Raw genomic sequence first — 13,632 nt, forward strand, 5'->3', positions numbered from 1 at the left:
AGAAGGAAAACTTGTTGAATTTTATCGCTGCTTACCTGATGACGAGTTTCAAAGTTGAAGAAATTTGCCTCTGGTATTTATTTATTTTATAACATTAACAATTAAGTTTCTATTTAGTTGAACATATATTTTAGTTTTAATCTCTGCAGTTAGCTTAACTTGATCAAAATATGTTATAAGTATAAATCCAAGTTATTCATAAGCAATGTTTGGTTTCAAAATATATCAACGTAGCAGATGATAAGGCACTAGTGCTGACTTCGCTTCAGATAAATGAAGCAAATGTCGCAGTATTTGATCGGTTGTTTGTGTTTTAACGCAAAGCTACACAATGGGTTATCTGCACTCTGTCCACCGCGGGAATCGAGCCTCAACAAGCCCCAATTTTTAGTTTTGTAAGTCAGTAAACTGAACGGGGGGGAAGGCATTATTTGAAAGTTTTTGGTAAAATTATATTCTCTCAACAAGCTTTTCACTTGGTTTATGAGTCCCCATTTACTCATCATATTTATAAAATGCAAACAAGTTATATCCAATTGTCATCCTGTAACATTTATTGCAACTTTGTTATTAAAGATATGTAGATAAGATGCGTGAAACATATATGAATAAGAATACTAAAATAATGATGTTTCTCAAAATAAATATTCTCGTAGTTAGGTTTGTGGAAACAATTAAGTTCGTAATTCATCTTTCTCGTCACCCGTGGTGGGCAGAGCACAGATAGCCCATTGTGTAGCTGTGTGCTTAATTACAAAAATACCTTGTCAAAATGGTAGATATTATGAGTTATTACTATTTCATAGCTGAAAAATATTAAATTTTGTTCTTTGCGATAAATTGCGCTGTGTGAAAATACTAGCAAAGGTGACAGGCTTAAAAATCACTGTATAAACGGGGGCGTCTACTTCCCCTATTGTGAGGTGTAGTCCACGTACCATTTGTCTGATGCAAAGGTACTTGTGCTACGCGAATCATTAAACATTACTTTCGTTTGACGTCAGCTTCACGTATATTTTTCCTTCAACCTCTTCGCTCAGTTAAAACCTCATTCGCGGTATTAAGACTGTAAAATTGACGTGGCTGCCAAATTTGAACCATTAGTCCAGTTACTTATCCATTTTAATTCAATCTTTGGGAGTTCACTTGAGTTACTCCACTAAACTTTACCGAAACTGGTTTAGCCAGTTCTACACAACAACTTGTGACCACCAGACAGGCAAATTGAACAACTGCCCTTTAAATAAACGTGTGTGTGACTTTATTATGTTCAGCAACTGAACTGGGCGTCCTAAAATGTTTTAGATTAACGTAACATAGACTTGTATGAAGAGACAACAATTCAAAGAAGGAACGAGCTACGCAAACTCGCTTATCCAGTTAAGATGGTTTTTCCTTTTTTTTTACTTTGAATTGAACAAGTCTTAAATCGCTAAAATGTCATATAAACGCAATAGTTTATTTCGGTTATGTAGGATTTCAGCTCCTAATATAGAAAGTAGACAAAAGAAGTATGCAAATTATCAAACAGGTTATTTTTTGAATTATGTGTTCACACCCTAGAGAAAGGTAATCTTGTAACACGTAATCGAATGAATTTATAATCCCATCACGTGCTAATGCTTATTGATGCCTACGTGTTAACCAAAGACGTACTGACGAGTTCCATATAAATCCCTTTAGGTTTAAAGGAAACATATTTTTTCTAAATTACTTATATACCGAATTCCTTTTGGATCTATGCCTTTCTTGGTTACAGCGTTCCTAATAACATGTGAGTCACACACAAAATGTACACAAAAATACTATAAATATTGCAGTTAATCCCACTAACTACTCTTTGGGTCTTCTATGTAAATGAGCGATTTTAACCAATATTTTTGACCAGTTGTTTACAGATAGTTATAAAAGGCAAAAAACATAAAATTACTCGGTACGATGCAATACATGGTCCCTGGCAGTAGTTAACGGTATAAAACAAGTCGGTAATATCAGGGTTAAGAAAACGTTGTTTATTGGAAGTTTTTAAACACAGCTTAATTTTTAGTGGATGCAAACTTGGCAGTAGGATTACAATAAAAATGAAGTAAAGAACACAAAACGCTGAATTCTTACTCTTGTTATAACAAAATATAAACAAGTTTGAAAATGTAGATCACTGAACAAATCTTGGAGTTTAAGAAATTGAGTGTTATTTCCAGTAGGTGGACATTAAAGAATTAAAACTATTTTATGATCCTTGAACTACATTCTTATTTCATTTCTACTAACCAGTTGATTTATGCTTTTACTTGATCAGAAATTCATTTCAACAAATAATTTAATGATTTTTTTATAACTAAGCTATCTGATTTCAGATGTATTTTTTAAATTGTACTTTGATGAATTCATTCATTCAATGTGTGAAAGAAAATGCTTAAGAAATCTTGAAACAAATGATTCAAGTGATAATGTAAAATGGAAGAGGGTTGGCACATTTTAAATGACACCATTTATTTCTAGGTAAAAAGATAGCAAAGCTATACGTTTATGATTTTGACGTAATGATTTTTATTGCTTTACATTATTGGTGGTGCTATTTTTATACTGTCATTATTGCTGGACACAGTTTATAACATTCTCTTTGCAAAATCTATTCACAGATGGTGGCCGTTTTCTCGACAGACCTTCACACACACACACACACACACATAGACATAAATATACAGTAATGAAAAACAAAACTGAAATATTGTTTCATTACCAGAATGCGTAACTGCCGATTAAATATTTTTATTATAGTTTTAGGAGATTTTTTTCAAATTATAAGATTTGTTGAAATAAAGAATAACTAAACTTGTGTTGATTTTTTTACAGAAATTTCAAGCTAATGAAATTCAAGTTTAAAAACTCATGCCAAGTGTATTCCATGATCTTGATTATAATGATTTTTACTAGGAAAATTAAGCAACTGTCTGCATCAAGATGTTTTTGATGATTATATGCCAAGACTGTTGCACCTAATTGATATCTCATACTCATCCTGACCTAATTACACCTTCATCCGACGGTAAACCGTAGACTCACAGAATCTTAAACGATATCTCACCTTCTCTTATCATTACGTTACATACGACCTTAATCAAAAGTGAGCCACAAATTCACACCATCCTAAACTATCTCATTCTCCCTGTCACTACTTTACTCTGACAGTGGAACACTGACTCATACTATCTTACTAATCCCCTCTCTTCCTCAAGCGACCACACTCTTACTGTGGAACACTGGCTCATACTACCTTACTAATCCCCTCTCTTCCTCAAACGACCACACTCTTACTGTGGAACACTGGCTCATACTACCTTACTAATTTCCCCCTCTTCGTCAGCGACCACATTCTGTCATTGGAACACTGGCTCATACTAGTACCTTACTAATCTCCCCTCTTCTTTACGCGATCATACTCTGACATTAGAACTCTGATTCATACTACTCTTTTCTCTTTCCCTTAACGTGACTGTACTTTGACAATAGAATACTGGATCAAGACGTTTGTGCATTGTTATGAAGTTAGGTGTAAAGGACATCGATTGCAGTTAAGAGAGGCTTTAAAGGGGTTGTCTGTTGGTCAGTCTCTAAGGGATTAGGGGATTACAACACTTTAAGTCTTTAGAAAATTATTGGAGGGAGCGGCTAACACTTTATTATCTACACAAGTATTACACCGAATACGCTTATCCCATGAAACAACATTGTGTGGGTACGTGAAATATCCGTGTTGGTAGGGTTAACACGATCGTAGTTAAACAATCAAAATGTGAGTCACTTAACCCTGTTAAGACTTCTCCCTTTCACATGGACAATTTTACAGTAGAATATTGATTCAACTGTAAAATCAACTCACTTCTTCCATTAGCATGACCATCCCTTATTGCCGCACACTAATTCATACTATCAGTCCTCCTTTAGCTTAATACTAGTGTCTGGTGAAACACAAAGTGTATTAATAACCTAGCCTTTTATCTCAAAACTAGCACTCGATCTAACTGCGACAATAGAAATCAGGGTCACAATATGGCACTCAGGTTCACCGATGTCCAACACAAGAGCCAAAAAGTATCCATAAGATGCATGTTCAGGGCTGTTAAGCGAATAATAAATTATAACAATAAAACAATTATAACAATAAAAGAAAATAAGCAAACTAAAATATATTTTGTAATATAAACATCCTTTAATTGACACACAAGCACAATGTTTTGTGACATAATTCGCCGCACCTCTTCTATCTCTTCTAGCTACTGTGGTTGACAAGACCAAGAGAAATAAAGAAACACAGAGCTGTGGAAATACAAAAAAGTCAAGTATCCCACAAGTCCACAGGTAACATACTTTAACCGATGTAAAACAAAATCTTAAGCCAACCAAAGTATGCAAGTTTCTCTACTGCCAGTATAAATAGGCTGTTATCCAAGAAATCCATACAGAAACGCTTGGAGGCTAGCTTGAAAGTCTAGGACAAACGTTGCAGTATATAGCCTTTACCCGTGTAAAAGGGTTAGCATTTGTTCACGGTCTTGAGATAGTCATTCAATAAGGATATAATTCACTATATTCAGAAATTACATGTACATTTAGAAAAAAAAACATATTTCTTGGAAATACCTGAATAAAGATATATTCCACTGAAGGATGGAATTCATTACTATTTCAGTCGTTAAAACAGTACCCATGAATCCCACTTTTCCAAATAACCATATTCTAAATTATGCTTCAGTGTAAGTAATTATGGTGAAATGATTTTGTTTAAATTAGAATATTTTTAGTGTTTTAACCAATTTGTAAAGAATGATTATCATGGGAATTTCATAATCGGTATTTAAATGTATATGGATCTGTAATGTGTTACTTATTACACTAACCTATATTAACGTAGAGATGGCCGAGCATGAGTCTATAATTAGTGTACTGGACTATGGAGCTGCGACTTCTATATTCGCGTCCCGTTATTGCAAAAAAAGAAAAACACGCTTTGCATTTTGAGGTTGTGGGTGTATTATAAGAGTGATAGTCAAATCCCACTATTCACTTAGACAAGTATAACCCAAGAATTGGTGGTGAGTGCAGTTAAATGTGCTACCTTTTTTCTAGTCCATCAGTTCAAAATGTGCTACATTCTTTCTAGTCTATCAGTTCAAAATATGCTACCTTCTTTCTAGTCTATCAGTTCAAAATGTGCTACCTTCTTTCTAGTCTATCAGTTCAAAATGTGCTACATTCTTTCTAGTCTATCAGTTCAAAATGTGTTACCTTCTTTCTAGTCTATCAGTTCAAAATGTGCTACCCTCTTTTTAGTCTATCAGTTCAAAATGTGCTACCTTCTTTCTAGTCTATCAGTTCAAAATAAGGGATAGCTCTTGAGTGTGTTTGAGCGAAACAAATAAACAGAACCGTAGCATTTTCCCCAAAAGCAATCTAACTCAACAACTCTGAAAACACATAAGTCTTAACATTTTATTTTGTTTTTTCACTAATTCTTTTTTTTTTTGTCATCCAAAAAATCGCCATACTTATTAAAAGGAACTAAAAATTTGTAAGAATAAAATGTTGCACAGACTTTTGTTATTGTTTTTCTCGGATGCTACAAAGATTGCTTTAAATTATCCTTTCTGTATATCAATGTGATTACCGCTTTCATCTATTTACTTGTACTCAAACATGCACTATATCCTAGGCGCCAAGTATCATTTGTTTAACTTCTGGAGCTGTGGTAATGATAACCATGTGATTGACGATAATAAACTGTATCATTCGACTAATCGCTAGTTGTTACTTATTTATTTATTTTCGAAATATGTTTTGTTTAGTAAATTTAGCTCTGGCTTTTGCGATACAAAACATTGAAGCAATTCAAAAAAATTGGTCGCTTACTTTTGCAATGTTGTAGATTTTTTGTTAAGCTATAATACACTTAAAAATCGCGTTGCGAGTATTAGTATTTTGAAATTCTCCCTTTGCCCATTCATATCTGTGAAATTTCTAATTAAAAAATTAATATCCTCGTGTGCAACATGTACTCAAAGACAAAAGCAAATAAAAATGGCAGACCAGAAAGGTAACAATGTCCTACAAACTGAAAACTTTTAAACTCAAAATATCACAACAGTGTTACACAGAAATGCTGAAATAAACTAAAAGTGTAAGTTACAACGCTATAGCAGTTGCAGCAACAATACTTTTATGAACTTCACAGGTCCAGTTTCAAAGTTGTTTAACTTCTGCTGTCTGTTTGTTTGTAATTAAGCACAAAGCTACACAATGGGCTATCTGTGCTCTGCCAACTACGGGTATCGAAACCCGGATTCTAGCGTTGTAAGTCCGCAGACATACCGCTGTGCCACTGGGGGCCTTCTGCTGTCATAGTATCTCATTATTTTGTCAAATTGTTTTGAAAAATACTAAAATTAACCAGTCATATATTGAAAAGCGGATGTCATGGATACATCTGGTGATGAGAAACATTTATATTGTAATTATTTTATGACAATAGCCCCCAGTGGCACAGCGGTATGTCTGCGGACTTACAACGCTAGAATCCGGGTTTCGATACCCGTGGTGGGCAGAACACAGATAGCCCATTGTGTAGCTTTGTGCTTAATTACAAAGAAACAAATTACAAAGAATTATGACAATAAATGAAAGCATTTATTACTATAAGCATCTGACTGTCTTCTATCAATTTGATCATCCACAATTAATTTGAAACACACAAAGAACCATACTTCACAAGGAAACCAAGATTTTACAAGCGTGGATCACAACAGTATTGAGACCTTGAATTTATTCTACTCGATTTACTTGAGACACGTTTCGAAATGCTAAACAGTTAAATACGCGCTGCATTGTGAAATAATACTTCCAGGACTTTAAATTTTAATAATTCTTCCACATGTAATAGATCCCTATATCTTACGAAATCCAGATGCATGAAATGATTTATATTGAATTCCACAACGTGCACTTTTCAGAAATTAATAAACTAGTCTTCAGTACATGATATCACCGTGAAGCAAACAATGGGTTTGTTATTTATTCTAAACGTTCTAATCGTTTCCAACAAGTTGTTGTCACCGGAATATACTTATTAAGTGTTATAAAAATGCTCTACTTACTTCTTCTGTCTTAGAGTGGTCATTTACTGAGTTGGTGGTTTGAGTAGAATGATATGGCCGTCTGAGTAGCCTCGTTTCACGTGGCATACTGTTTGAAACACCTTTCTGTACATGCCAGCCACACACCCACAAAAACGATATTGTGAAAATCCACATCCAATTATTAATGCTCCTAGCAACGAATAAAGTACACCAATAATTCATCTCACAGTTGTTGCAGTAAACAAGAATTATTATTAACTGACCAACTTTTCACGCCAAGATCTTGCACACCTCCTTTTTACACCGAATTTCTCGACTAGGAACAAACTGAGAGCTGAATATTAGCAGATCTTCTTGTTTCGTGAATATTTGAAAATTCTCTATTAAAAAACAAAACAAAAAACCAACAACTTTGAAATTCTCGGATTTCAAAGATAATTTTAGTAGTGTTTCTCTTGATTGTCGTAGTTGTAACAAAAGTAATTCACGGATTTTTGTTGTTGTTCTATCACTTGGCTATGCGAATAATAAACTGACCATAAACATATAAAACAAATGACCACTGGTTGGAAAATTTACCGAATATGTGCAGACAACCTTCTCTATTAGTAGCAAACACAAAGAACCTTAGTACCCAGATTTTGGTTACTAGAAACAACTTGTGGAAAAATATACGTTTTATAGCAGTAAACACACAATTGGTTTCCTGTACGAGAGACGATTAATTGAACATTTTCACATTAGAAAATCTTCTTTCTGAACCGATATTTACAAACCAGTACTAGCTAATGCTGCAGATGGAAAGCGTATTTCCTTGTTTTAAAACGTACCAGTTCTTGACATACGCAAAAGCTTGAATAAACTATGGTACAATTTTATTCATAAAAGCATTAACGTTGTTTATTTTGAATACTGTTATCCTTGTAACCGAATTGAAGTAACCTGCTATCTTAGCAGCCAAACAGAACCTTTAATTATACTGATTATTAACTAAAACGTCAGTTTACAACTTCAATGATTTAACAACGCTTAAATCCTGCACACATTCCGCGATCGACAAATAAAAAGCTTATGTAGAGCCTCTGCGTCTCAAGGGTTGATATTAGCTTGTAAGTACTGAAGTTTCTATTACATTTTCAATTTTATCGCAAGTCACGACACATCTCACGTCACAGAACACTGTCACGTGCCACTAGAACTGTCGTTTGCATCTTGGTTACCCAGTATCTCTGTCTTCGTTAATTATATACCGCCCCTATTTATGTCCTTATATTAGGAGAAAGAAGGGCGGATCGAGGGGGTGGGGGATAAAAGAAGACTTGATTCCAACTTCAAGACAACTATTCAAGTTGAACCAGTCAATGGAAATATAGTTTGTTTGTTTGTTTTCGCAAGTACATGAAAACCAATGTAAATGGTTTCTATAGAATATTTCTGATTATATAGACTAGAATTATTACTAGATACAAACTAATTAGCTGAAAATAGATTAGAAACTAGAATGGTTATTCGTTTTCTACTAAAAATACATCAACGTTTTTGATGAAGTTTAAGTTCAAAGGCAATTACCCAAAACAATGTTATTATCTCTCTTAATGCTTTGTAACGTCTTTGTAATGCTTTAATTAAAAAAAAATGATTTAGTTGGAATCGTCAAATAACATCCATCTTTCCAAACCCACGTGACAATTGAACTTGAAGATAAAAAACTACATGCACAAATCTAGGCTATAAATAAGACATTGAACAAAAAACCAGGCGGATTTTCCTTTTAACGGGGCAGAGGGGGTGTTGATTGACAGACGACACAATACATTTCAGAAATTAATCTTTATAGTTTAGTGGATAAAAAAATACGTTTTTAAATAAACCACTTTTATTTCATTTCTTCAATCCAACAAAACGGTTTATTGATGCTGCATGTCTTTGCGACACTAAGAACTTGTGTCATTTATTCTTGCACAATAAAATGTAAATTCACAAGTTTCAAATAATCTGAACGATGGACAGAGTTGAGCAATAAATGACGCTGTTGATATTGTTTGTTTGGTTTAAAGCAAAGCCACATTAGGCTATGTCCACAGTGGGGAACGGCGTTGTAAGTTCGTAAACTTACCGCTGATCCACTGAGGGGCATAAATGACACATTAATATAAACTCTCACAAAACTCAAAGAGAGTGATTTTCCAAATCACCTTAACACTTTAAATCCCCCCATCACCTTTACACACACACACACACATACGTCACCCCAGCTAGAGTTCTTGGTCTCACGTGTGACTTTAGATGAACGTGAATAAAATATGCAGACTCAATTAGGTGGCATTAAACATATACAACATTGCTTTGAAAAGCAGATCAACAATATTATTATTATGGTTTTTCTCACCACAGATACAGCTGCCCTGAAGCCCAACCATCTCCCGCCCATTAATACAACGTATTAATTTATCAGTCAGCCCAAGCCTTACACGCACTTATTTAGAATATAATAAGTTCACGAGTCGCCGTCCAATGAAGAGAAACTGACGTTTCTGAACATCCCCGGTGGTTTCTCAGCCCTGTGCTAAGAAACTTTAAACCTAAATATATACCGATAACAAACAAACAGATCAACAAATCTCATCAAATTGCCGGTTGTCAAGACCGTTATCACGCATGCGTACGTCGCATTAGAGCTTTGCAGACGACAATTTTTGCAACAAGGTGAAAACACGCTGATTCATTTCGGTGTAAATACAATTTGTCCAAACCAATAAAATGAACATGGACAAATAAACAATTTCTAAATGTCATTGAGATATTTTTGATTCTTAAAACTAGATCAACATCTTTAATGAAATGTTAAACTTTAAGATTTATATGAAGGTCAGGGATATAGGCTAAATATACTATTTGACAGCGCTAATTAATCAGATTTTAGTAAAACGGAAAATAGAAGAAGTGTATAATAAAACAATCATTGACTGGTGATTTCGGGCAACAGGTCATTTGCTACCCTCATAACAAGGCAATAATTGTTCAATGTGTAAGCTTAACATGTTTATTAAACTAAATAAAAATAAAAGGAACTATGTATCCCCAGTCAACATTTGCTATGAGTCTAAGGGTATTTCTAAGGTCACTGAGTTCTAGGATCTACTAGTTCAATGTTTATTTTATTCCTTTTATAATTGAACTGTTTGATTATTATATGATCTGTTATATAGACCGAACGTAAACGATGTTTTAACATTAAATAAGCTTCACGGCAATTTTCCACTCGTGGAGATGGAGAGCTGAGTCGATTAATTTAATTATCTATAAACTTTACCAGCAAATTCATTAAAGTCCATCAGGTGTATGATTAAATCAACTTAAACAGCTAACAGATTCCTGATATTTCTATTATGTTATTACTAGAACGTAGTTGAAGAGCAGTACATTCAATATAGAAAGTAAATCATTCAGACAAAAAAAAAAAGAAAAAAAAAGCAATTATATCGTGAAATTATGCCTGCTAACCAAACCTTTAACAACACATAGTTAACTAGCGGGGCAGCGTTGATCATATTCGGCTCTCAAAAAATACGAAAATGCGTCCGTATGTCCGTAGTTATCAACGGACACAGACCATATTTGGCAGGAATGAGGAATAATATTCTACATATGTCCAACAAGTGTGAAAAATCATTCCCCATGTTAAGAGATAGGTATTTTTTGGATTTTCGTGACCTTGACACTAAAAAGTATTCTATTTTAAGTTGACTCATAGTCCAAATGTATACCAACTTTCGTCTAAATCCATTCTGCCGTTTGGGAGAAAACTTGCTGACAAACACACAAACAACTCACACAAACACACAGAGAGGGGTGAAACATAACCTTTGGTGGCGGAGGTAAAAATGTATTCAAGACATGTTTATATCGTTAATATATCTTAAAATTGTCTCAAAGAATGGTTTACCTAAATAACACCAATGCATAACATTAACTTGTTTTAGCGCAAAGCTATACAATGAACTATCTGCGCTTTATCCAAGACGGGAATCGAACCCCGGATATTAGTGTTGTGATTCCGTAAACTTGCAGTTTACCCACTGGGGGCACAACAGTAACTTAATAACTGTACTATTCTCTGTTATGCAATCGACTAAAAGTCAAAACTGCGTAACGTTCTGAGAAAACTATTCATCTTCTACCTGTAAAGAAGGACCTAGATATGATTCCTTGGTTCATGTCCCGTTACCGCAAAGTAAAAACAAACAATATACTCCTCGCTTGTGACACGCAAGTATCATCTCGCCATTCGGTCTGCCAAGAGTTGGTGGTGTTGACTAGCTGCCTTCTCCTTAATCTATCGATTCAAAATTAGGGTCAGCTAAGAAAGATAACCCACATGTATCTCTGAGCAAAGTCCAAAAAACAAAAGCTTTAAAGATTACTTGATTGAACAACAGATGGCAGCACAAATGCTAATTTGGATTGGGAAAGAGCATAGTTCGTACCACGTTCATTACTATTCTGGGTGTAATGAACCGTAGATCAAGACCTTTCTTATTGCTGATGATGACAAAACCTTGTCGAAACGTTGTACATTTGCTGTCATGTTAAACTTATATTAAAGTTTTTCTTCATTACCCATTTAAGCCGTCTCCAGCCATTATTAGTCTCAAAGTGGGTTCCTCGTCATCGAATCTGCGCTAGCTGTCCCTGAGCAGTGATAGACTAGAGTGAAAGCAACTAGTCAACACCGCTCACCGCCCATTTTTGGGCTACTCTTTTACTAACGAATAGTGGGATTGGTCGTAACATTATAATGTCACCACGACGAACATGTTGATGAAGGGGATTAGAACCCACGACTAGCAGATTACGTAAATTTCGTAAATTAATTACCATTATTTTTGTGTTGCATATATACTAACAATGAAACTTTTATTCTGGAAAACTTATAGTAGCTCCTGTGAATATCAGATAATAGCATATTAAGTACAATTTTAAGAAAAAAGTCACAAATAATGTATATTCTCTTAAATAAATGTTTTGTTTGATTTAGCGCAAAGCTATATACTAGGCTATCTGCGCTCTGGCCACTGCGGAGAATCGAACTCCGGATTTTAAAGTTGTAAGTCCACAAACGTACCGCTGACCCACTAGAAATATCACATTCGATTCAAGAGCTAAACATTTCTTTCTGACCATGTACATATACAACGTTGAGTGTTCCATTAGCTTTTTTTTAAACAGTCTTCAAAACCCGAGATGGAATTAAGTTTGAAGAAACCATTTTTTAAAAATCAGAATAATTATCTCGCATTCCTGGTAAGTTAACGATTTCTGGTTTTTGTAAGAGTTGGGAAATTGTCATAAAAAATAGTTTTATTTTAACATGTAATTTTCACTTTTAATAGGTCATGGGTCTGCTTATTAGTTATCAGCTGAAATAATGTTAATCTTTTGATTTTGGAAGCTGGATCCTCAGTCCACCGTGCCGATTTTAGAAACTATTTAAATATGTAGCCTTCAAAGGAAAGAGAATATGAGTTATCTAACCATATAATACTCAAATTTACGAGATATTTTGTTTATTACTTATTCTCCAGCACCTGAAAGAATGTTAATGTTTTCGTTTCTGAACCAGGATTTTTAGACCACAGTGCACCCTATACTGACGGCACAACTTACGAACACTTGGCTCGGACGCTGTGTACTATGTACTGTAGATGTGGCGATACGATAAGAGTATCGTATCGTGAAACCGTGATATGATTGTATCGATACATCGTTCGGTACGATATGATTTATGTATCTTCACGAATTTTGGAAAGCTTTCAGTAAACATTATAATTCTTTTGTATAGGAAAAATCAGAATTTCCAATAAATAATTTTTTCTAAAAAATAATGATTCAATAAAGGAAGATGAGTATTGAGTACTACATATTTTATTATTGTTAATTTGTTGTGTTACTTTGCATGTAATATTTTTGATAAAAGAACAAATTAACAATAACCAAATAGACAGACAGATAATAACTTTTTATTTTACTTCTCTTGCTAGCTGTCATTTAGTTCATCAAACCTGAGAATTTGAAAAAGCACCGTAAAGTGTGAAGTACTTAAATAAGACAATGTTAGTAATATAGATAATAAATTTTTGTTACGAACATGGGATGATACGTTTCATATTTTGTCTGTAAAACCGATTATACAAACAAGTATTCTTTTGGATTCAATGTTGTTATTTCTCTCATTCGAGCAAAGTTTACAGTATGCATACTTAAAATTAATATTAGAGTCCTTCTGTCACACACATAACACTTAAAACTGAAATAGATCACGCTACCTTATATGTATACGTACACATATATACACATGTACATATAATTTCTGACAAAACAAACAAACACGAATGAGTGTGGTTTAGTTGTTGATGTACCGAGACTGTGTAACAGGTGAATGTGGTTTAGTTGTTGATGTACCGAGACTGTGTAACAGGTGAATGTGGTTTAGTTGTTG

General features: G+C 34.2%; 1 protein-coding gene across 1 annotated transcript in view; it reads right to left on the reverse strand.

Annotated features, from left to right (window-relative positions):
• LOC106457213 overlaps positions 1-8,342 on the reverse strand; it is a 53,521-nt gene extending 45,179 nt beyond the window's left edge. The window contains exon 1 of the mRNA XM_022383048.1: positions 7,152-8,342. Within this exon, the coding sequence (XP_022238756.1) occupies positions 7,152-7,355 (204 nt within the window). The 5' untranslated portion in view covers positions 7,356-8,342. The remainder of the gene's footprint in view (positions 1-7,151) is intronic.
• Positions 8,343-13,632: the final 5,290 nt, after the last annotated feature.

Source organism: Limulus polyphemus, unplaced genomic scaffold, assembly GCF_000517525.1.
Source record: "Limulus polyphemus unplaced genomic scaffold, Limulus_polyphemus-2.1.2 Scaffold304, whole genome shotgun sequence".
Taxonomy (NCBI): domain Eukaryota; kingdom Metazoa; phylum Arthropoda; class Merostomata; order Xiphosura; family Limulidae; genus Limulus; species Limulus polyphemus.